The sequence below is a fragment of the Carcharhinus amblyrhynchos genome, chromosome 10 (genome assembly GCF_965287045.1).
Source record: "Carcharhinus amblyrhynchos chromosome 10, sCarAmb.v2.hapA, whole genome shotgun sequence".
Lineage (NCBI taxonomy): Eukaryota > Metazoa > Chordata > Chondrichthyes > Carcharhiniformes > Carcharhinidae > Carcharhinus > Carcharhinus amblyrhynchos.
The window spans coordinates 52,527,558-52,551,181 of record NC_137333.1 but is presented as its reverse complement, the minus strand read 5'-3'; the positions used below and the strand labels follow the sequence as shown (position 1 = coordinate 52,551,181).

At 39.2% G+C, this 23,624-nt stretch overlaps 1 protein-coding gene across 3 annotated transcripts; it reads left to right on the top strand.

The window, feature by feature from the left end:
- The first annotated feature begins 43 nt into the window (after positions 1–43).
- eed (embryonic ectoderm development) lies at positions 44–18,277 on the top strand. Of its 3 annotated transcripts, XM_080197029.1 has the most exons (12): positions 44–150; positions 2,580–2,732; positions 4,782–4,874; positions 6,763–6,828; positions 7,923–8,048; positions 9,728–9,809; positions 10,671–10,762; positions 13,713–13,846; positions 15,957–16,062; positions 16,509–16,667; positions 16,978–17,051; positions 17,942–18,277. In XM_080197029.1, exons 1-12 carry the CDS (start codon positions 58–60, stop codon positions 18,066–18,068), a joined length of 1,305 nt encoding a protein of 434 aa, XP_080053155.1. In that variant the 5' UTR covers positions 44–57; the 3' UTR covers positions 18,069–18,277. The 3 variants fall into 3 exon arrangements, with proteins under 3 accessions (XP_080053155.1, XP_080053156.1, XP_080053157.1); XM_080197030.1 differs by lacking the exon at positions 4,782–4,874; XM_080197031.1 differs by lacking the exons at positions 44–150; positions 2,580–2,732 and adding an exon at positions 3,570–4,094.
- The last annotated feature ends 5,347 nt before the right edge of the window (positions 18,278–23,624 follow it).

The following is a 23,624-nucleotide window of genomic DNA, read 5'->3' as shown; positions in this document are numbered from 1 at the left end:
GCGTGACGCAATGATTTTGCGACAGCGTGCGGCGTGACGTTGTCCTTTGTGCGGATCATGTCGGAGAGCGCGGCGCGAGGGGACATGCCGGCGAAGCGACAGAAACTGAGCGACGAAAACAGCAACCCGGACGTGTCCGGAGACGAAAATGTGAGTCAAGATGACTGCTGTTAAGAGGAGGGTCACGACGACGATGTGTCCGGCTATTTTCAGATGAGAGTTTTGTTCCCCGGTCCCTTAGGTTGGGACGTTGAGCGGCCTCCGGTGCCGCGGGAAGAACAATGAGAAGCGGCAGCTTGTCCAAGACCCCGTGCATCGGGCTTCACTTCAACATCAGTCAGTGTGATGGATCTTAGCTTGGTCTGGGGTCGGGGAGGCAAACCCAGAGTTACTGTAGGCCCTGTGGCTGGAGGAGAAAATATTGTTATCCCAGCAACACAATATGAGTATAAAACTTGCTATATTTGTAACGGCTTCATTTCATTTCTCCCATTCTAACTGTTGATACTATATCGTGGCTTATGGTGTTATCTCCATCACAAATCCTGGTGCTGCCTCCATCTACTGCGCACGCATTGTGACTACAACCATGACAAGAATCAATCTACTTTCCAGTTCATGGAACTTGATTTTATTGCTGCAAACGTTGGCTTTGCCATGAATCTGGTTGATTTGTTTTGGTAACGTGCTGGCTAATGAGCTTTTTGCTGAATTTGTTCTTTGCATTCTGGTTTTCTATTGGAGTTGAATTGAATCAGAAGAATTGTGGAACACTTTGTCCTGACTCATTCACCATGTCTTTTTTTGTTTTTTCTGCCATGCATCAGATGAACACAAATCCATTACTGCTCTCCAGATCCATTTACTAGGAAATCTCTGCAGAGTTTTTATTTGCTCAACGGAGTTAGGTACACCACCCATAGGGAAACTCCTCATTTACCTAAATCTAGGTATAGTTTAGTGATCATTAAATTTAAGGACTGCTAAATTTGCACAGGATTTTGCCTAGAATCCAACTCACGTTGGTTTGGTATTGATAACCTACCTATGGGTTGCAGGAGTATATGGAGCTGAGTTGAGATACTTGTGCTCTAGACAGATGTGACAAATTTCCCATTGGACTATTCCCGCTTAAACAGAACAATATATTCCAATAAAAAAGGATCCCTTTGATCCATAACACAGTGCTAAAGCCAGTTTCACTTTGGGACGATCCATTTTATTCCTCCTCCTTGCTCTTGTATCCTTTGGTAGCTTTCATAGAATCCCTCCAATGCAGAAGGAAGCCATTTGGCCCATTGAGTTTGTACCAACCACAGTCCCATCCAGGACCTTATGCCCATAACCCCACATATTTACACTGCTAATCCCCCTGACACTAGGGTCAATTTAGCATAGCCGATCAACCTAACCTGCACATTTTTGGATGGTGGGAGGAAACCCACGCAGACACAGGGAGACTGTGCAAACTCCACACAGACAGTGACTCGAGGCTGGAATTGAACTTGGGTCCCTGGTGCTGTGAGGCAGCAGTGCTAACTATTGTGCCACCATGCCATTTTCTTCAACATAGGTATGGAAAAGTGTACCCTCTTGATAGTAAAGCTCATGGTGTGAGGAATCATGTACAATTTCCTGTGGTGTAAAATCAGTTGTTCATCGTGATTGTTCTGCTTATGGTTTTAAAAATCTGTTTGCATATTTGTTTAATTCTTGCTTGAAGAACTAAATATCAGATGTGATTTGATGCTTCTTTGTGTTTCCTTTGGTGGCACATTGAGCTTCCGCAATGTATGTTTTTCCAATTTAACCCAACTTTCAAAGATGAAACATTGTCAACAAAATTTGCTGATAAACTGCAAAAGCGGGTCTGTAGATCTGACATATTCCTACTCTTGGGAAGTTAAGTAATAAGGAAGAGAAATCGGGTGCAAATTAGGCCAAATGTTAACATATCATTGATTTTTTTTTTATAAATGGACAAGGGAGTGAAGATTATTGGGGTTGGCAGCAAAATGGAGTTCACCCTTGTCCATTTATAAGTTAGATCAGCCATGATCTTATTAAATGATGGAATATGCTCAGTGGGCTACATGGTCTTTTAGCTGCCCCTCATTTGTGTGTATATACATTGTCATTACCATTTTGTGATGTTTGTCTATCTGTGACAAGTTTTATGACTAATGTTCACACACCTGGCATCTTCTATTGAAGCTGAGTTGAAAATGGAACTTGAACAAAAATATCCCACTACTGATTTGACTGTAAGAAATCGAAGAACTTTTTAAATTCAGTGCAATTGTTTTGGCCCCATTGCTGGTCATTTTGCTTGACAGTGAAATGCAGAATGAAGCTACCACAGTCCATTAAAGGAACATGTTGATATTTTCTTAACTTTCTAAAAAAAAATTGATGGTTTTTTTATTATAGAAATAGCTCTTTTATTTATAGAGTGCTTCAGGAGTGCTGTTTTATAGCGTTGTGCGTTGCTTTAATTGAAGTAGCTTCAAAAAGATATATTGAATTGTTTGTAGATCATTTATTTTTCAGCTTATTGTTGTACTATATTTTCTTTACAGGATGATGCTGCCAGTATAGAGAGTGGTACAAATACAGAGAGGCCAGACACTCCTACAAACACACCAAATGTTCCTGGACGGAAGAGTTGGGGGAAGGGCAAGTGGAAGTCCAAAAAATGCAAATATTCCTTTAAATGTGTCAACAGTCTTAAGGTTTGTGTCTGGAAAAAATCACCAATAGCTGAATGTTATAACTTGAATCATATCACACAGAAGGAGACCATTTGACCCATCATTCATATGCCAGTTTATAAAATCCAATTTCATAGAATTCTCATAGTGCAGAAGGAGGCCGTTTGGCCCATTGTGTCTGCATTGTCTCTGACAGAGTATGTCTGTCTGTGCTTTATATGCTCTGTCTGAGGCCAGAACTCTCCATTCACCTGACGAAGAGGCAGTCCCCTCGAAAGCTTGTGAGTATATTATCAAATAAATAGGTTGGACTAAAACCTGGTGTTGTCAGACTTTTTACTGTGTTTACGCCAGTCCAACGCCGGCATACCCACATCAAGAGTATGTTACCCAGGGCCTGTCCCCCACTCTATACTTGTAAACCCAGACTTTTTACCATGACTAATCCATCTAACCTATACATCTTGGGACTGTGGGAGGAGTACGGACCATCAGGAGGAAACGCATGCGGACGTAGTGAGAAAGTGCAAACTTGACCACAGACATGGGGAGAACAAGCAAACTTAACACACACACAAGATAGTGTCAGTGTTCCTCTAGGTGTATTGACCATGCTAAAGTGAGGTATTGTTCTATGATCAAGTGAGTGTTTATGCAAGATGAGATGAAGAAATTGGTAGGAAAGTCACAAATTTAAGGCACTTGGTCTGAGTATGGATATTCCTTTAATTCTTCAATTTGATCCATTTGTGTCGCTACGTTGCCTCAATGATTGTTCATGGTGCAGTCAATGCCAACTTGAAACTGCCTGCATTGTAAACTCCATTAAATGGAAATGGTTTGTGCAATTAGTGAGGCTACCAGACATGTAGTAAATCTCTCTGTTATGACTTCATTCTTGCATTTGGTTTCATGTGGTTTTTTGATGTGCCTCACCCCCAGATCAACCAGAAATAGGTATGTGCTGAGTTTAAAATTCCCCTAGTTATCTCACCGCACACCGCCGAAGATGCTGAATCTTTTAAAACGTGGATAGCTGATCTAGCGCACACATGGGATTCCAAACAACTTGGCCATTTTGCGCATGTGAATATATGTTGTGAGACCTCAGCCAAACTAGGCACACACATCTGTAAACCCGGCAAAGGGACTGCAGTAGTAATCCTCAGCAAGTGTGACTCTATCAACAAAATGCACTCCATTCTTAATGGGTCCACATACGTATCCATTGGATCTGCTGCTAAATGTGACTGGATAGCTCTGCTCGAAAGCAAGTTACAAAAATACTTGTTGACTTTGTGAAGGATAACAAGCTGCCAGCTGGTATTTATTATGAGATTATATGAGCTGCCCAAGACACACAAAAATGAAGTCCCGGAGATGGTAAGGACCCCCTCATCTTTGTAAAGACTGTACAGGATTTGTATATTGATAGCAATGCTGTGTCCATGTACTCATTCAACTTTCCTAGCCCATACACCAACATACATGTCAAGGAAGCCATAGATGTTTTCACCATCTCATAGAATTTAGACACACCAACGATATGCAAATCTGTATTCATTAAAATTATAAATATAATACAGCAACCGATGCAGTTGAGTTCAGTTTTAACCATGTATGCCAAATAGATGGCATTGCATTGGAATCCCTCTAGACCCAGCTCTCAAGCATCTTTGTCAGTTTCCACAAGAAACACATCTTTGGTGAAATGACATCTAACCATCTGCCATCTGACTTTTTTTCTTTGTTGGAATTTGAGCATTGCTGGCAAGATCAGTATTTGTTGCCCATTCATGATTAAATTGAGTGGCTTGCCAGGCCATTTTGGAAGGCAGTTAAGAGTTCAGCCATATTGCAGTGGGTGTGCCATCACATGTAGGCCAGACCAATGAAGAACAGCACATTTTTCTTTCTTTAAAGGACATTGGTGAACCAGATAGGTTTTTACAATTGTTTGTAAAACATTTTCCTAAAATGACTGGCCACCTAATAGCAGAGTTTGATATTTGTAATGCTTCAAATCAACTGTTACACAAGAAAAAGGTAATATTCTTTGTTCTTTTGTAGGAGGATCATGGTCAACCACTTTTTGGAGTGCAGTTTAACTGGCACAGTAAGGAGGGCGATCCTTTGGTATTTGCTACAGTTGGTAGCAACCGGGTCAGTGTCTTAATGTTACGATTAAAGTGTCAAGCTACCAATTTAATTTTTTTACTTTTCGAAAGAACATTGTATAGTTGGAGCTCAGCCTACTTCCCTGATGCATTTACTTCAGGGTGCTGGTGCAACAATGAGGAGAGAATAGGTAGACACCTTAAAAAGAGAAATATAATAATGAATAAATAGCATGGATTTAAACAGAAATTACTAGACTGATCCTATTGATTATTCTGAGGTGGTAACAGATAGTAGTACAGTAGACACAATTTATCTGGATTTTCAAAAGGCCTTCAGTAGAGTGTCCCATATATGAGTAATGAAAAAGGTAAAAGAATAGGCTCAGAGGAGTCAGGCAACAAGTTGCAGATGGAGTATTAGCTCGCCTCAAGACAAAAAGCAGAGAGAGAGCGAATTCAGAATGACTGAAGATAGGAAATGATGTTCCACAAGAATCAGCGCTGTGACCATTGCTATTCACAATTCAGATTAGTGATTTGGACTTCGGAACCAAAACCAAATTGATGATGGGTGGGTAGTCAATATTGAGGAGGACTGCAGCAAATTATAGGCGAGTGCTAATAAACTTGCAGAATAGACAAATAATTGGCAAGAAAAGATCAACACGGATAAATGCAGGTCATAGTACATTTTGGTAGGAAATTTAGGGAGGTCACAACCCACCTTGCACCATCAAGTACAGGAATAAAGGGACCTCAGAGTGCAAGTACATCTTTCACTAGAAGTTGAGTCACAGTTTAACAAGGCCATAAAAAAGCAAACCATGCAGTAGGCTTAATTTCTAGATGGATAGAATTGAAAATTAGGGAAGAACCTTGTTAGACCATATGCAGTTCTAGTCACTATGTCACTATATTATTCAAAAAGATGGAAAGGCACTAGAGGTGGTGCAGAGAAGATTTACTAGGATGATGCGTGAAATATGTGGGTAATAATTATGAGAAATAGTTTGATAAACCAGATCTCTTGGAAAGGCTGAGGGGTGACCCAATCTCTTTGAAATTATGAAAGATTTTGATATTGTGGATACAGAAAGAATGTTTTCTCTTGTGGTTGTGAATATAACTAGAAGCTTTCAATATAAGAATCACCAAAAAATCTAATTGGGAATTTGGAAACAACTTCACTCAGAGTAGTAAGAGTGCTCACAGGGAGTGATTGAAATGGATAATATTGATACATTTAAGGGAAATTCGACAACCATTTGAGGGAGAAAGAAAGAAATGGTTATGATGGTACTTTTAGATGAGAGGAGGCACGGGTGGAGCTTGAACACCAGCATAGACTGGTTGGACTGAATGGCCTGTTTCTTGTGTATACAGTTCTTGTCAAAATTAGTGTTTATATGAAAAAGCATTTGAACCATGGATAAGATTTTTGATTGCCTTTTTTTCTAATACAAATTATCCTAGAGGCTAGGGTTTAAATTGATTCGACAGAGTTGAATATTTTGGGAATTGACTTTCCCTTAAACTTCTTCAAAGGACAGAACTGCTAGATTTAATGGACTGCTCCTTGTCATTAAATGCTCCAACTTAAAGACTGATTAAAAATCAAGTATCACAAACAGACCACAATTTTAAACCCCGACTGAGTAACGTTTCATGCCTGACTCACAAACCAATCCCATAGTTAGATTCTTGGTTATATATAGTTTGTGTAGCTCAGGTACAGAGTGATGAGAAATTATTATTCTCTTTCTCTGGCTTTCTCCCCACCCTCTATCTACCATCACCACCAAAGTTATATTAGCTAGTAACTTTTGGTGATGTAAAATATATTTGGATGTTTGAATACAGTTACTAATGAACAACGTGTTTCTTCAGATATTCATATGCATTCTAATTAATTCTCTCTTTATTCGAGATAGGTCACACTTTATGAATGCCATTCACAAGGGGAAATAAGATTACTGCAGTCGTACGTAGATGCTGATGTATCTTCCTTTGAATGTAAACATATGATTAGATTGATACTTATTACTTATTGACACTTTTAAGTGAAGTTCATTTCAACGAATGTGCTTTTACATTGTAATCTTCAATTTTAAAGTGCCATTCTGTACCAGATTAAAATTGGTCAATTTTTTTGAAGAGGATTGAAAGTCCAGAGACCGTTAATGTCACCAACAACGGTAAACTTCAAATTATTGAATAATTTTGTATTACAGTTGAAATTCCAGCATAAGGTAGATTTTAAAATCATTTGAATGTTTGAGTTTTTTTTTACTAGCAGCTAACACAGTGATGAGCAATCTAGGCTAGTGAGTGTATCTCCTCCATTTCAATGGGTCACAAGATTGAACTTGGGCATGTTTGCTAACCGTGGCCATGAGTAAGCTTTATTACATGCTGAATATTTCATAATTTATAGAAAATGCATTATCATTCCTATATTCCTAGATCTATCATTTCAAATGGTGACAACAAAATAAATATTTATGCTTGATTGAATACAGAGTGTGCCAGCTCTCTGTCAATGTGTGTAATTAGCACACATCATTCCACATGCCCTTGCTTCACGTGAATATCAATTCAGCCATACTGATAGGAAAAAAGCTGTGTGTAATGGAAACCAGTGGAATGTGACAACTCTGCACATGGGCAGCAGACAATACAATGTCTCATAGGCCACATCAGAATCCTAATGGGGCAGCAGGAGTTCCCCAGATTGTTGGCTGCCCATCACTGATTTAGCCAGATCTGATGAAAACTCAAACTAATTTTAGAAGGGGCAGTAAACTTGACTTAATGACTTATTAGTTACAGAAATCTATTCAACGTGTTCCTATGTGTAAGATGATAACCCTTTGGAGATTGAAGAAAATTTATCTTTTCCAGTTGGGTTCTGAAGTCCTTTTGGTTGAATAGCCATAACAGCACCAGTATTTGTCATGGATAAGCTTCAGTAAGATTGTTTCATAGTTCTCACTGGAGCAGAAGTTGTAGTTACAAAAGAAATACAGGGACAAATAAAAATTACCATTTGAGGTTTTACTTTATATTGACTCTTAACATTGGAGCCGTTCAGACAGATGAAAACTTCTACACATGTGCATGGACCTATGACAGTAATACAAGCCACCCCCTCCTGGCTGTGGCAGGATCGAGGGGTATTATCCGAATTATTAATCCAATTTCCATGCAGTGCATTAAGGTGAGTACAACCAGTTGTGAATACTATACTTGGGCTTAGAATAATACTTCAGGGGGTTAGTATTTAATAGATTTTGCCGATGAATTCCCTCTCTCTACAAAACTAAGCGTGAGCAGATACTCAGGTATATCAAAGGATGACTTCTTAGTTAAGTTTAGTATATGACTTGCTTCTCACCCTATCAAATATCTGCTTCTGTGATTTTGTTTTCCGGTCATTTTGTTTTTAAAATTGTTTGAATTCAGAAGCATTGGGTTTATTATTTGTCTTCAAGCATCATAATTAATAAATCAAACAGTGCATAGCATTGACAAATCTAGTTAAGTGTGGACAAACAACAAGGATGCATGTGCTATTTTGAGACTTAGGGGCAGATTTGCATTCTGAGTTGTTTGCCACAGAAAGCTGAAGTCCTTTCAATATTGTGATAATAAACATCTCTATTAAATGTTGGATAGAAAAAGGACCCAGCCTCTTAGATTTCAAATCTCTGAGAGCCCCTACAATTGAGGACTTCTGTAATCTGGGATAATGAGCATTGAATGCTTGATTTCTGTCTCAAACTGGAGTATGTTTTCCATGAAATGTTTTGCAAGAATTTGTGAGGAGAGAACTAGCAGCCTAGTTATTGGAGGTGTTGAGGGAGAGTTTTGTGGCAAGGAAGTCAGAAGAACGTGTGTTCCTTGGATCCTGTTGAATTTAGCACAGAGCCTACTTAATATTTATTTTCTGGCTTCCCAGCCAAAGCAAGCCAATTTGAAAAGCTCACTGGTTGGTGAGCGCAAAGGCCTCTGATACCTGGCCACACGCGGGAGGCAGAGAGGAAGGAACACGACAAGATTGTGTGTTTGGGTCTGCAGATTGATCAGGGTCTGGAGACATTGGGTTTCGGAGGGACTGGAAGCTTTGGGGTGTGAGGTGTTTGGAAGATTCAGATTAGGAAGAGATCATGGTGGAATAAGTGGAAGGCACTCTCTCACTTCCCTTTAGTTGTTCGGCTTTTTAGGCCTGGTGAACCTGGCTAGCCAGCATGAAATTTTAAATGGAAATTATATCTGTGGTCTCATGTTAATATTTAAATGGCTAATCTGCCTCGTGTTGAAATCAGAAGGAGATAGAATTCTCAAACTGGATCAAATCCTAACAGCTTTACAGCCCACGATACTTAGACCCACCTGTTTTGGCGGTTATAATTACCCTCAATGTGTGTGTTCACAGTCCCAAATATCTGTCTATTTTCTTGATAGTTGAAAAACAGAATTGCCATTTGTATTTAATTTTGACTTCAGGAATCAATGCAGTAGTTCAAGACATGTTGCTTGGTAACAAAATATCTCTATTTATAAACCAAACTGATTTAAGTTGAAAATATATAACAACTTCTGCAAAAAGCTAGAAGAGGGAAATGTATGATTTGTTAGTGGATAAGACTTGGTCTATTAGTTTTATTATTTCTGATGCAAAAAATTATGATGCCTTGTATTTCATTTGGGAAATAATTTGATTTTTGGAAATGCTGTTAGAAGTTAATGGTTGTATAGCACATGTTTACTTTCACTAAGTTGCTGCATTTTAAAGGAACTAGATTACTTCATTATTACTTTATAATTCCTAACAAGTATTTACTATATATTGTAGAAAAAACTGATGTGGCTTTCTTTCTTTTTTATGGATTGTAGCACTATGTTGGACATGGTAATGCAATCAATGAGTTAAAATTCCACCCCAGAGAACCAAATCTCCTGCTTTCTGTAAGCAAAGGTAAGATAACAATTGAGATTAAATACTTCCTTTTAAATTGTGATTTTAGGATCTTATATAGGGGGATTTGAATTTGCATCTGGATTCCCCTTGGTCTTGAGCTGCAGATTCAGGTACTGATGTAGTGCTGAATTGAAGTTTTTAGGAGGGTAGAAGAATTTGAGATAATGTTGCCACGGTTTGCTTCTGCTGACACCTGCCAGCCACCAGCCTGGGCATCTTATAGAATGCCCAGAGAGCTATCATGATTGTGGAATAAGAAAGACAAATTGAATTGGAAAGATATAAATTGAAAATGATGGTTTTGAAATACGTGAGGGAGATTCGATACTTACTTACATGAAAGGTGTAACTTAATAGGATTACATCCTAAATTCTGTGACTAAAGAATGTAAATCATTGAAGAAAACCAAAAATGTGATCATCATCCATGAATATCTGGTCCCCTTCTGATAGACCAATCAAATTCCCTCAAATCGATTTCATCAAGGTTCAAGGCAGTCATGTTAGATTTTAGGCATACTGTGGGCTTTTACCTGTATGTTCCATCTAATTTTCTGCCAAGTTATTTTTTTAAATGCTGTTTTGTTCCTGGGCCAACTCAGTCTTTGTCCTGATTTTAAGACTTAACATTTTTAAAATTCAAAATGAATTCATTGTCTCCTGTTATTTTCTTAATATCCTAAGTAAAAGCGATGTTAACTCTTATATAAATTTGCCAGAATTGTAAAGTACAGTAATCACTTTTTTATCTTTTTTATATAAGTTAAATACCACTAAGACTTGTAATTTACTCTGGACTCTGGTAGCTTGTTAAGAACTTTAACTGAAAGGCTAAACGGAACCTGTGCTTAACACTAGATCATGCTCTACGGTTTTGGAACATCCAGACAGACACTTTAGTTGCGATATTTGGAGGAGTGGAAGGACATCGAGATGAAGTGCTGAGTGCAGTAAGTGTCCAGACATGTGTTATTCCATTATTTGGCTGCTATTGGTAACCTAACTATTCCATTCCAGACAATATTCTACAGTAATAACCAATGAATCATCACTATTAGTTCTCCTACGGATTTAATGACAAAGTGCAATTAGCATATTGAAAGATAAGTAGATGTTCTTGTGTTTGCATGGTTTAACAGCAAGATGATCAATGTCGTCTGGCTTTTAATTGCTGTGTGTTGCAAGGCATTCTGTTTCTCGGGGACTTGTGTTTTTTCTTAATTTTTGAGACATTGCACATGGGGAATGAAGACGATGGACAGCATTCTAGTGTTAAGAACCCCATTGATATTAAATGGGAGGATATCCTAAAACCCAGAAGGGTAACTTGGAACATAGTCCTTAGTGATTTATATTTTCAATTTGATATTATGTGAGAAAAAGGAGGAACAGTGCAATCTTGTTGTGATCAATTAATAAAAAATATTTTTTAACTTATAAGAAAATACACAACAGTAAACTTAACTACAATAATAGCTATATGAGAACTCTTTATTCCCGACTACCTTTGTTTCCTGAACTTTGAGAAATGCCCCTTTTCCCAAACAACATCCAATGTTGATTATATAAGGTATGAACTAAATCCAGCACATTGTTGCATCCCCACAGGTTATGTCCTAGTTTGGGAAAACCATCTTTAGTTCAGTCATAGGAATATTTATTCTTCTCGTAGATTTGATTAAAACAGCAGCTTTTTAGCAATAACTTGTTTTCAAACAATCTTGTTTTCTACAGCTGGGTGATAGCAATGATGGTCGTTGCCGCCTCCTTGATAGTTGCCGACTATCTTCTTCGTTTATCTTGCTATGGACATATCAATTTTTTCCTTTTGATGTTACCCACCCCATGGACCAAGCTTTTTGCATATAGGTGTAAATTATTCCCTGATTCCTCCACTTCAAAATCACTTCTTCAATGTAGCATTGCTTTCCCCTAGTCACTTAGGTAAACACTTGTTTTCCTACTGCTACACTAATTACATGTCAAAAACACCCTTCAGTCAGCTACACTCACCAGTTCCATTTTTTTCTTTAATCTTGATTTTCTTCAATTCTTAACACTAATCAAGTGGGGTCAAATGCTGAGTGGGCGGTGAAACCTATCTAATAAATTCTTCTCTTGGCTGTGATGTTTCTTAATGGTATGCCTTCAGGAAATCTAGTGGATATATCCCAAAAGAGTTAACAAGTCTTGATTTCCACTTTGCGCTTTTGAAAGTGATCCAACACAGTTGACTAGAACTCTAGTAAAAAATTCTTTGAAAGCTAGTATAGGAATTAAAGGAATTTGCTTTATCGCGGCTTGTCGTTTCCCTTCGACTTGGTGCGTGTGACGTGTTCAACAAAATTGAACTACATCTTTATGTAGTTCCAGCCAGTTGAACTGTTTCTGTATCTTGCTTGTGTTTTCTTTATTCCTAAATGTTTCCCTAATGGGATTTCATGAGCTATCCTTGGAATTTTTTTCCTTCATCTACACTAATATGTGTGGGTCACCATTTTCTCATTACTATGTCCTCCCGTACATAACATTCAGAAATATGGAGTTTCCAATTCCAAGTAAGCCTTTGATGAATCCATTTTGTTTTATTTTGCCTTGCTATAATTCTACCAATTTCTTTGAACTAAACACATCTGTTTCTTTTCCTTCATTTCTTTCTTCTTCATTCAGCTTAAGAAAAATAATATCAAATAACCTTATCTCAATTTTCTCATCCTGTGGTTGTAAATTCTATGCTTGTCTCATCTTATGTGCCTGTGATCCCGTTATCACATAATCAGTAACACCCCAGGATGGCCCATTTGCAATTTTTCTGTAGATTGATTTTCTACTGGCTGTTGAACCACTGTAGGTTATAAAGGCAAAATACTGTGGGTGCTGGAATCTGAAACAAAAACGGAAGGATGCTGGAAAAGCTCAGCAGGTCTGATGGCATCTGTGAAGAGAGAGAATAGAGCCAACATTTTGACTCTTGATGTCCCTACATCAGACCTGAAAGCAAAGTATATCAGACAATTTATACTGTGAGGGGGGGAAGAAGGAGAAGTCTACAATTGGACAAAACCATCACCTTAGTGAAGATGGCTCCTTGGTATAAAATGATGTTCACTGTGAGGAGGGGTAAATTATGTATTGATATATAGATGGGGACAAATGTGGAGCAAGGTGCAATTCTGCTGTGGGTCTAAAATTATGCTGGGTGCCTTTGGATTCATTAACTTCTGAAATTCCTTATCCATCCAAGTGAGAGAGAGAAAGTGAAGGAAAAGGCGTACTTATTTGCAGAATTTATGGATGAAGCTACATGTTTGGCTGGACATGAAAAAATAGTTTGCATTTATAGAGCCTTTTATAAGCTCAGGTGTCCAGAAGCTAGTCAAGTACTTTTTGAAGTAGGGAAGCATATTGACCACAGGGCAACATCCCATTAATAGCAATGAGATAATGACTGAAGAATCTGTGTTCACCAGGACAAGACATGCACAAGGCAATTTCTTTTTTTTAACTGTACCAGGCAATCTTTTACTTTCAACCAAGCACACGAGTCTTTGGTTTGGTGTCTCATATAAAAGCCAGCACCTCCGACAGTGTAATGCCGAGTGGTGCACTGAACTGTCAGCGTAGATTATGTGCTCATGTTTCAAGAGTGGAGCAAGCACCCATAATCTTCAGACTTGGGGAAGAGCGCTACCACTGAGCTAAAGGTGAAATGAAATCTGACATAATAGTCCACGGGCATCAAATTAAATCAAAGGCATCAAAGATTTGCACTTACTAAATAAATAGAGAGCCTGATATAGGAATTTTAAATGTACCTATAAAAGGCATAATTGTGACCCACTCAACATTTTCAGTATATAAATAGGTTGTATTATATATCATGGTTTTGTTTGTTTGCAGGATTTTGATCTCCTTGGAGAAAAAATAATGTCTTGTGGCATGGATCATTCCCTTAAATTATGGAGAATCAACTCGGAAAGGATGTTAAAAGCTATTAAAGCATCCAATGAATATAACCCAAGTAAAACAAACAGGTAGCGGTTACATACTTCAGCCATGTTAATATTATTTTGCTTGGATCTGTTACTAGTTTATTTGATGTAGAACTGGCTGCATTCTTGTTAACTTCACTGATTGAAAAATGTAAAATTGAAAAACATTACTTTCATATACAGTGTGAGACATAGAATCCTACAGTGCAGAAAGAGGCCATTTGGCCCGTTGAGTTTTCACTGACCTCGATCCCACCCAGATCCTATCTCCATAACCTCATGCATTTGCCCTAGCCAGTCCCCAACACTATGGGGAAATTTAGCATGGCCAATCCAACTAACACATCTTTGGATGTGTACACGTTTAACAAGTCTATACTGTATTTTTAAAAAATGATCTTATTCTAGCATTGTTGGTGATATCTTTTGTTTGAATTTACGTTTCCATGGTATATAAAAATTTCCATCAGCCCACTACTACCATCTCGAAGGCAATTAGAGATGGCCTAGTGGTTTTATCATTGGACTATTAATCCAGAAACTCAGCTAATGTTCTGGGGACCTGGGTTCAAATCCTGCCACAACAGGTGGTGGAATTTGAATTCAATAATATCTGGAATCAAGAGTCTACTGATAACCGTGAAATGATTGTCAATTGTTGGAAAAATCTGATTCACTAATGTCCTTTAGGAAATAAAATCTGCCATTCTCATCTGGTCTGGCCTATATGTGACTCCAGAGCCACAGCAATGTGATTGACTCTCAATTGCCCTTAGGCAACTAGGGATGGGCACTAAATGTTAGCCAGCCAGCGACGTCCATGTTCCACAAATGAATTTAAAAAAAAAATGCTGGCCTAGCCAGCAACATCCACATCCCACGTATTTATTATAATTAATATTAATTCATCATACATCTCGTATCATATATGGATTATATTTTACATCCAACTCATGCACAATTTAAAATTGAGATTTATGTAACATTTGTTAATATAATATAAAAATCTTAATGTCTGCAACAGTTTTCAGCGTCGACTTTCAAATTATTAATGTAAACTGCCTGCTTGATTTCATATTCCCCAGTATCTCAGCTTGTACTTCAGTGAAACTCGTGTTGTAACCAACTTCTTTGCTTCCGAATGTTTGTACATTTTTGTAATATCTTGATCAAAAGTAGGTAGATCTTAATGCTCTTGTTTACTCTCCTATTATCTGCCACGTTTGGAACTGTTGTAGAAGGAGATCTAAAATTTATTTTGTTATAGAGTTCCATTGAGTTTATTTAGATTTTTAAAAGCTATTGTAACTATCTTTTGGCCCATCTTGCATGCACCTATTTCCTTTGTTTCTGAGATAATTAGTAGCTGAGCCATATACACAATAAAAGTTCCAACGTTTGATGGTTGGTAAGTTGGAGGGTTGTCTGATTTCAAGTGGCAATATGTTAAGGGACCCATTACCCACCCAGTCAAGGAAGAAAAATCCAATGAATTTGCTCTTATGTCCTATCCAGAAATCCTTGCTAGAAGGGCAACTGTGCAATGTCACATGACAATAGATTGGGTTTAGCTGTAATTTCTCTATTCCCCCTTCACTTGTCCAACCTTAGCCTTTAACAGGAAAAGTAGCCATTTGGATGAAATACCACCATCCAATTGAGGTTAGTGCAGTAACCCCCCCACCTCTGAATCATTACCTTCATCAGTGGAGAAAGAATTTAGAATAGTTTTAGCAACAATATTCATGTCTAACTGCACAGTCTACTTTACTTAGTACCAACCTCATTTGAATCATAAAGTTGCGGATTCAAGCTTTGTTCCGAGACCTTAGCTCATAATCTAGATTGACATTTCAATAGTCCCACTGTGTATGAGTTAACAGTCCTCAACCAAAACTGGTTGCTTGTTGATCCACACAAACATCATGCCCCTTTTGCCTTCATGATTCTGATTACTCTTAAAAGTAAAACAATTCATTGGTTGTGAAAATGTTGGTGAGATGTGATATGCCATTGTATAAATGTAATCTTTTTAGTAACAAGTTAGGTTTTGAGCATCATTAACAATTTTCATGGACTTCTGAGTGTTTTGGAGGAGCCACGAAACTTTAGTTTTTTTTGCTGTTCCTAAAAATCTTCTCCTTATTTGTAGGCCATTTGTGTCACAGAAAATCCATTTCCCAGATTTCTCCACAAGGGACATACACAGGAATTATGTGGATTGTGTGCGTTGGCTTGGAGATCTGATATTATCAAAGGTAAACATTTGTTCCTGCGTTGTTTGAACTTAGACTTCCAATGAATCCCCATGTTACTGGAATTTGCAGATAATTTGGCAGCTACATTACAAGTCACCTTTCTTATTGTGAAAAAAGTAGTATTGTAACGAGGCCACTGCTTGTTTCAGCTCAGAAATGGTGCAATATGACTCTCCAGGAAAATATGTACAGAAGTTAAAAATACATAAGAATTGATTTCACTTTAGCAATACAGTTGTTGAAGGTATGTAGATAATAAATAGAAATATCCACTGTTTTATGGGCTGAGTTTTTGAAGTCAGGATGAGTTAATTATTACAAAAGCTTTTAATTTATTTGAAATAAAATTAACTGATTTATTTTAATTAATGTCTGATAAATTGTTATAGTTCAGCTTGTATACACAAGAACTATGAACAGTGATTAACAATTATGACCTGTTTCAGTCTTGTGAAAATGCCATAGTGTGTTGGAAACCTAGCAAAATGGAGGATGACATTGATAGAATAAAACCAAATGAATCAAATGTGACCATACTGGGAAGATTTGATTACAGCCAGTGTGATATCTGGTACATGAGATTTTCAATGGATTTCTGGCAGAAGGTGAGAAAGTATGTATGAGTGCTTTTGAAGTGTCCAGTTTGTATCATTTACAAGTATATTTGTATTCTGTAGTTGTTTACTACTTCCATTACTCTGAGGCAGATGATTACCAATAGCACCCCCCCCAATAGTTTATGATTTTTTTTGTTGAAAGAGTGGATTGTTAGTTAATTATTGAGGTTTAATATCAATATATGTCATGTATAGTTAATTATTTAGTATCCTCTTTAGATATATTGACTTAATTATTCTTGTAAAAACCTTACCCCTTTGACACTATTTGTTTATTAAAATCTGTATCTTTTAAAAGATGCTGGCTTTAGGTAATCAAGTTGGAAAACTCTATGTATGGGACCTTGAAGTGGAAGATCCTCATAAGGCTAAGTTAGTATTTACTCATCTTATTTTTAAATAACTTGTGTTTAAAGCAAAGTAGGTAATGATGTTTTTCAGGATTCTCCAGTTGTTTTGAAATCATGGACCTATTACTTCCCAGGGAACCTGTTTTAGAAAAATGATTTTGGTAACACTTACTACGGGCGATTCTCCCAAAAAAAAAATTTTAAGCGTTGAATTTGCATAAAAATCTTGCTGGTCTTTTCAGTGGGATTATCAAAGTGAATTTCCCACACTCTGTGCACTGCAGAGTACATAGTGTGAATCTCACGAGAAATCAGTGGATGGGACCTATTCCTGCTGGAGAGACTAGCAGCATAGCATTGAGCAGGCCACTGCTTGTGCACCGATATGTCAGTGCTGAGATCGGCACATGCGCAGTGGCCTGGCACTGCTGGCCCCCCGAACGTCTCCAGGCCAAGAAATTTGATTGCCGGAGATTAGCTGAGGCTGTGGCGCCCAGCGAGGAGCCCACGAAACAGCTTGAGTCTCTTGGCCCGCTGTGCTGCTTGCTGGGAGAATAGCCCCCCCTGTGTTTGTTAACGTGGAGATTAAAGAAATGTAATTCTTTTATCTCCCACCTCTATTTTAGTGATTATCAATGGCAGCACTCAACTGGAGAAGGAGCTAGAAAGTCACTCCCAGGCCATTGCTGGCGTTGCTTTTAAGCAGCTGCTTATGTAATAAGAAATTGCCTGGGTGACTGAAGCTCAGGTATACTAAATCTCATCATGAGTGTATGTCTTGATTTTTGTGTAGTTGATCTTGGAACATGGAGAAGTCCAAGTGGGTCATGTGACATACCATTTGCAAATGCCATAATACTGATACTGCAATTAAACTTCCAACTATTTTTAAATGCAATTTTTTTTTCTTAGATGCACAACACTGGCATATCCAAAGTGCACTGCAGCCATACGACAAACCAGTTTTAGCAGAGATAGCAGTATTCTCATTGCAGTATGTGATGATGCCACCATCTGGCGATGGGACAGACTTCGATAAACAATAATATTAATCTCAATCCAAATTTAATGAATTTAGCATATTATCTGTGTACCAGTGATATTGAATATTTTCTCAGCCTGATTTTCCATTGTCACAGGAATTTTACTGTTTGTGTATATCTGCTGATGCATACTATGTAGTTAAGTTGATCTTTCTGTTTGTGCTGCTTATTGCTTGTACTCTGTCAATAAAATATATTTTTTATATGTTGGCTGTATGTAAATGTTGTTTATAAATTTTTGACAGTTTACAATTAATGGTTATGTAAATCTGTTTTAAAGCACTCAAATCTTTGAAACAACAGTTGACATCACAATAACTGGCATCATAAGCTGAAGCTTTCCCCCCCCCCCCCTTAAGATACCATTGAATAAGCTTTAGGACTCCAACCAGATCCCTGCGGGTTTAAATTGTGGAAAAAAAGCTTTAGTGTAGATCTACTTGGACACTGCCATTGATGAAGGTTTAGTTATGAAGAAAGACTTGGAGTTTTTTTTTGAAGAGTTACAGTAAAATAATTGTTGCCAGTGGAACATAGAACACTACAGCACAAACAGGCCCTTCGGCCCACGAGTTGTGCCGATCACATCAACACCTACCTATCTATAACCCCCAATCCCATAAAACCCCATATACTCATCCAGAAGTCTTTTAAAAGACCCCAGCGAGTTCGCCTCCACCACCACTGACGGCAGCCGATTCCATTCACTCACCACCGTCTGAGTGAAAAACTTACCCCTAACATCACTTCTGTACTTTCCTCCCCGCACCTTAAATCTGTGTCCTCTCGTAGCGACCATTTCAACCCAGGGAAATAGCCTCTGAGAATCCACCCTATCTATTCCTCTCAACATTTTATAAACTTCTATCAGGTCACTTCTCAACCTTCGTCTCTCCAGGGAAAAGAGACCCAGCTCCCTCAACCTAACTTCATAAGGCATGCCTCCCAGTCCAGGCAACATCCTTGTAAATCTCCTCTGTGCCCTTTCAATAGCTTCTACGTCTTTCCTATAGTGAGGCGACCAGAACTGCGCACAGTACTCCAAATGAGGCCTGACAAGGGTCTTATAAAGTTGCAGCATTACCTCCCGACTCCTAAACTCAATCCCTCGATTAATGAAGGCCAGTACACCATACGCCTTCTTGACCACCTCTTCCACCTGCGAGGCCGATTTAAGAGTCCTGTGGACCCGGACCCCAAGATCCTTCTGCCCTTCAACACTACTAAGACTCCTGCCCTTGATAGTGTACTCGTTCATCCCGTTGGTTCTGCCAAAATGGACGACTACGCATTTATCCGCGTTGAAGCCCATCTGCCACTTCTCCGCCCAGTCCTGCATCCTATTTATGTCCTGCTGCAACTTTTGACATCCTTCCAGACCATCCACAACACCACCGACCTTCGTGTCATCAGCGAACTTACTTACCCATCCCTCCACTTCCTCATCCAGGTCATTTATGAAAATGACAAACAGCAAGGGTCCTAGAACAGATCCCTGGGGCACTCCACTGGTGACTGACCTCCATTCAGAAAAAGACCCATCCACAACCACTCTCTGCCTTCTGCAGGCAAGCCAGTTCTGGATCCATAAGGCCAAAGGCCCTTGGATCCCATGCCCTCTCACCTTCTCAAGAAGTCTTGCATGGGGGACCTTATCAAACGCCTTGCTGAAGTCCATGTACACCACGTCCACGGCACTTCCTTCGTCAATGTGTTCAGTCACATTATCGAAGAACTCAACTAGGCTCGTAAGGCACGACCTGCCCTTGACAAATCCATGCTGACTATTCCTGATCATGTCAAACCTCTCCAAAAGCTCATAAATCTTGTCCCTCAGAAGCCTCTCCATCAGCTTACCAACCACTGAGGTCAGACTCAGCGGTCGGTAATTTCCCGGGCTATCTCTGTTCCCTTTCTTGAAAATAGGGACTACATCCGCAATCCTCCAATCTTCCGGAACCTCTCCCGTCTCCATTGACGACGCAAAGATCATCGCCAGGGGCTCTGCAATCGCTTCCCTCGCCTCCCACAGTATCCTGGGGTACATCCCATCTGGTCCCGGCGACTTATCTATCTTGATAGAATTCAAAAGTTCTAACACATCCTCCACCTTAATATCCACAAACTCAATCTTTTCCATCTGCTGCAAATCCGTGGCAAAATCTCCCAGATCAGCTTCCACCGTGAATACTGAGGCAAAGTACTCATTAAGCACCTCTGCCATTTCTTCTGGTTCCACACAGACCTTTCCCCCTTTACCTTTTATAGGTCCTATCCCTTCTCTTCTCATCCTTTTACCTTTCACATATTTATAGAAGGCCTTGGGATTCTCCTTAATCTTACCCGCTAAGGTCTTCTCATGACCCCTTCTGGCTCTCCTAATTTCCCTTTTAAGCTCCTTTCTACAGTCCTTATACTCCTCAAGATCCTTAACCTCTCCTAGTTCCCTGAACCTTTTGTACACCTTCCCTTCCCCCCTGACTAGGTTCAACACAGCCTTCGTGCACCACGGTTCCCGCGACCTACCAAAACCCCCTTGTCTCATCGGAACATTGTCATGCATAGCTCCAGACAAACATTCCTTGAATATCCGCCACCTTCCTTCGGTACTTTTCCCTAAGAACGCCTCCTTCCAGTTTATTTGTCCAAGTAACTTCCTGACATCTTCGTATCTCCCGTGTAAATTCTCATTAATTTGATCTGAAAGATTATGGGTTGATCTGTATAGTAACTTTTAAAATAAAAGTACATAAGCAGGAGTAGGTTACACAACCCCCTCAGGCTTTGCTGTGTCATCCAAAAAGATGGGTCATTCCTGTCCTCAATTCCATTTTCCTACCTGATCCCCTTGATTCTCCTACAGTAGGGGTTCCCAAATTGATCATGACCCTTCATGTTTGCAGAGGTCATTTTTGGGGCCATGAGCTGGGAATTGTGGAAAGGAGACAAGTCTTCAGGATCTGTTGTCAGCCATGGACCCACTGGATCAATAATGCCAAATACAAGGGTAGATGGTGAGCCAAAAATGCCCTTTAACTTCAGAAAACACTTTGTGAATGGGCCCAGGGTGTTTGTGGACTTGCCTGGGTTGGGCAAAGACTGACTGTGTCCAGAGAGCAAGATAAAAATGGGAGGTCATGCAGTTGAACTGGTAGGGTGCATAGCAACTTTAAATTTTACTGTGCTTTTCCTCCCATCTGCCTGCTATGCTTTTATATCTCAGGATAGTGAAGTTTCGCAGGTACCAGAGGAGGGTTTGGGGGTGGGGGGGTGGCGTGGAGGCGTGGAAAATGGTGTTTCTGAGTGTGATTTTGTCGCAAGTGGGAGGTTAGGGAGAGAAGGGCTTCACTGAGCTCTGTCACCAGGAAATAGGGAGAGCATGGCTGAAATCTACATGAGTATATAAAATATTTTCATGAAATACTTTAAAAACTCAGATTACCATATTTTTATTGATGCATTATATTGTGTTGATCTATGATAAAAACAATTATTCTGAGTTACTATACTGCCTTATTGCAGTTTTTGCTAGGCTCACTAATTTTCAAGTGTTAAAATTGGGTCAAATTAGAAAATAGTTCTAAAGTCCAAAAATCTGCCCATCTCCTCAAGCCTGCTCTCTTCTTCAGTAAAGTATGGCTGATGAGCTGCTTTAATTTCACTTTTCTGCAAATTTCTTGATTTTCTGTAATGTCCAAAAATCCATATTTATCTCAGCCTTGAATGCACAAAAGCATCAACTTTTATTGCTGTAGATCAAAACAGCCACCTACATTTTACTTATTGTCTTTAATGAGATGCAATGATTCTTGTTTCTTATCAGGAAAGGTCGGGCCTAGACTTGGAATTTAGAAGAACAAGGAGTGATCTAATTGAAACAAGATTCTGAGGGGGCTTTACAGGATTGATGCTGAGAGGATGTTTCCACTTGTGGAGAATCTGAAACTAGGGGCACAGTTTCAAAATAAAGGAATTTTCTATTTCAGATAGATTGAGGAATTTCTTTCAGAAGATTGTTCGTCTTTGGAATTCCCTTCCATTGAGTGCTGTGGAGGCTGTTGTTATTGTCTAACTCAGCCTTGCGTATATTCAAAGTTTAGATCAACAAGGTAATTAAGAGTTATACTGGGTAGGCAGGAAAATGACCATCATCATATCAGCCATGATCTCTTATTGAATGGCTGAGCAGGCTTGATGGGCCCCTTGGCCTACAGCTATTTTTAATGACCCTTTAATTATCGAACAGAACTAGATACCAAGCAGTGAAAGATGTGACAAATAGCTAAAAGCTGGGACAAGGAAGTAGGTTTTAAAAGAGTATCTTAAAGAGCAGAGGTGGACAGGTTTCAGGAGAGAATTAGCATAGGACCCACATAGTCAAGGCACGAATACCAGTGTTGGGGAAATTAAATCTTGGATTCAGAAGAGACCAGAATTGGAAGACATCAAGTCTCGGATGGTTGAGAATGTTCATCATTGGCATTCTTTTGTCTTGAGACAATGGTTTGTGCCATGCCATGCTCTTAAGCATTGTCTATGGGCTGAGAAGATACATGATGTGCTGGCCTGTTTCTTTCTGGGCACTTGGCCAGTTGCCAATTGAGGATGCAGAAGTAAGAAAGTGCTTGGACGTGCAGGGATTTGAAAACAACAATAATGAAAGTCAAGGTCTGTGAGCACAGGGATGGGTGAGTGGAACTTGATGCAAGTTAGGATACACACCACAGTTTTGGCTCAGCTTAAGTTTAAGGCAGGAGGAAGAGGCCAGCAAAGAGAGAATTCCAAACCTTACCATGTTGAATGCATTATATGCTCTGATCTATATAAATACAATTTGAAATAGTCAAGCCTAGAGGTAATAAAAACATCCGAAAGGTTTTCAGCAGCTGTTGAGCAGTGGCAGGGTTGAGTGGCAAAGCATGGAGGTGGGAGTAAATGGTCTTGGCAGTGGAGTACCCATGTGTGGTTAGCAACTCACCATAGCATTAAATAGAAGGTGAAGTTGTGAATGGTCTGGTTCAGTCTCAGATGATGGTCAGGGAGAGGGATGGATTCAAATAAAGAGGATGAGCTGGCATAGTGGGTTGTTTATTTTCTGTTTGCCTTTGAAACTTGGCTTTGCATTCTCCCTAGCCTGAGAAAATAACTCCTTGATAGTTAAGTGCCTTTACCAAAATAAGTTTAGGTGATTTCAATCAAATTTCTAGGATGTCAGACTCCTATTCATGGACTACAGCTCAGCCTTTAACACCATTATTCCAAGAGGCTCACCTCCAAGCTTTGTAGCTTGGGGCTCAGCTCCTCCTCTGCAACTGGATCCTAGACTTTCTAACCCACAGACCGCGGTCAGTAAGGATAGGCAACAACACCTTCTCCATGATCATCCTCTACACTGGTGCTCTGCAAGGCTGTGTCCTCAGTATCTTTCTATACTTATATACATTTGACTGTATGGCCAAATTCCCCTTCAACTCGATTTTCAAGTTTGCTGGTGATACCACTGTTGTGGGTTGGATCACAAACAATGATGAGACACAGTACAGGAAAGAGAT

Bases quoted from the DNA above. Each gene is read 5' to 3' on its own strand.
- eed (XM_080197029.1), top strand. From the start codon at position 58: ATGTCGGAGAGCGCGGCGCGAGGGGACATGCCGGCGAAGCGACAGAAA. The intron at 6,829-7,922 runs GTATCTTCCTTT...GGAGCCGTTCAG, and splicing joins AGTCGTACGTAGATGCTGAT to ACAGATGAAAACTTCTACAC. The intron at 10,763-13,712 runs GTAAGTGTCCAG...GTTTGTTTGCAG, and splicing joins GAGATGAAGTGCTGAGTGCA to GATTTTGATCTCCTTGGAGA.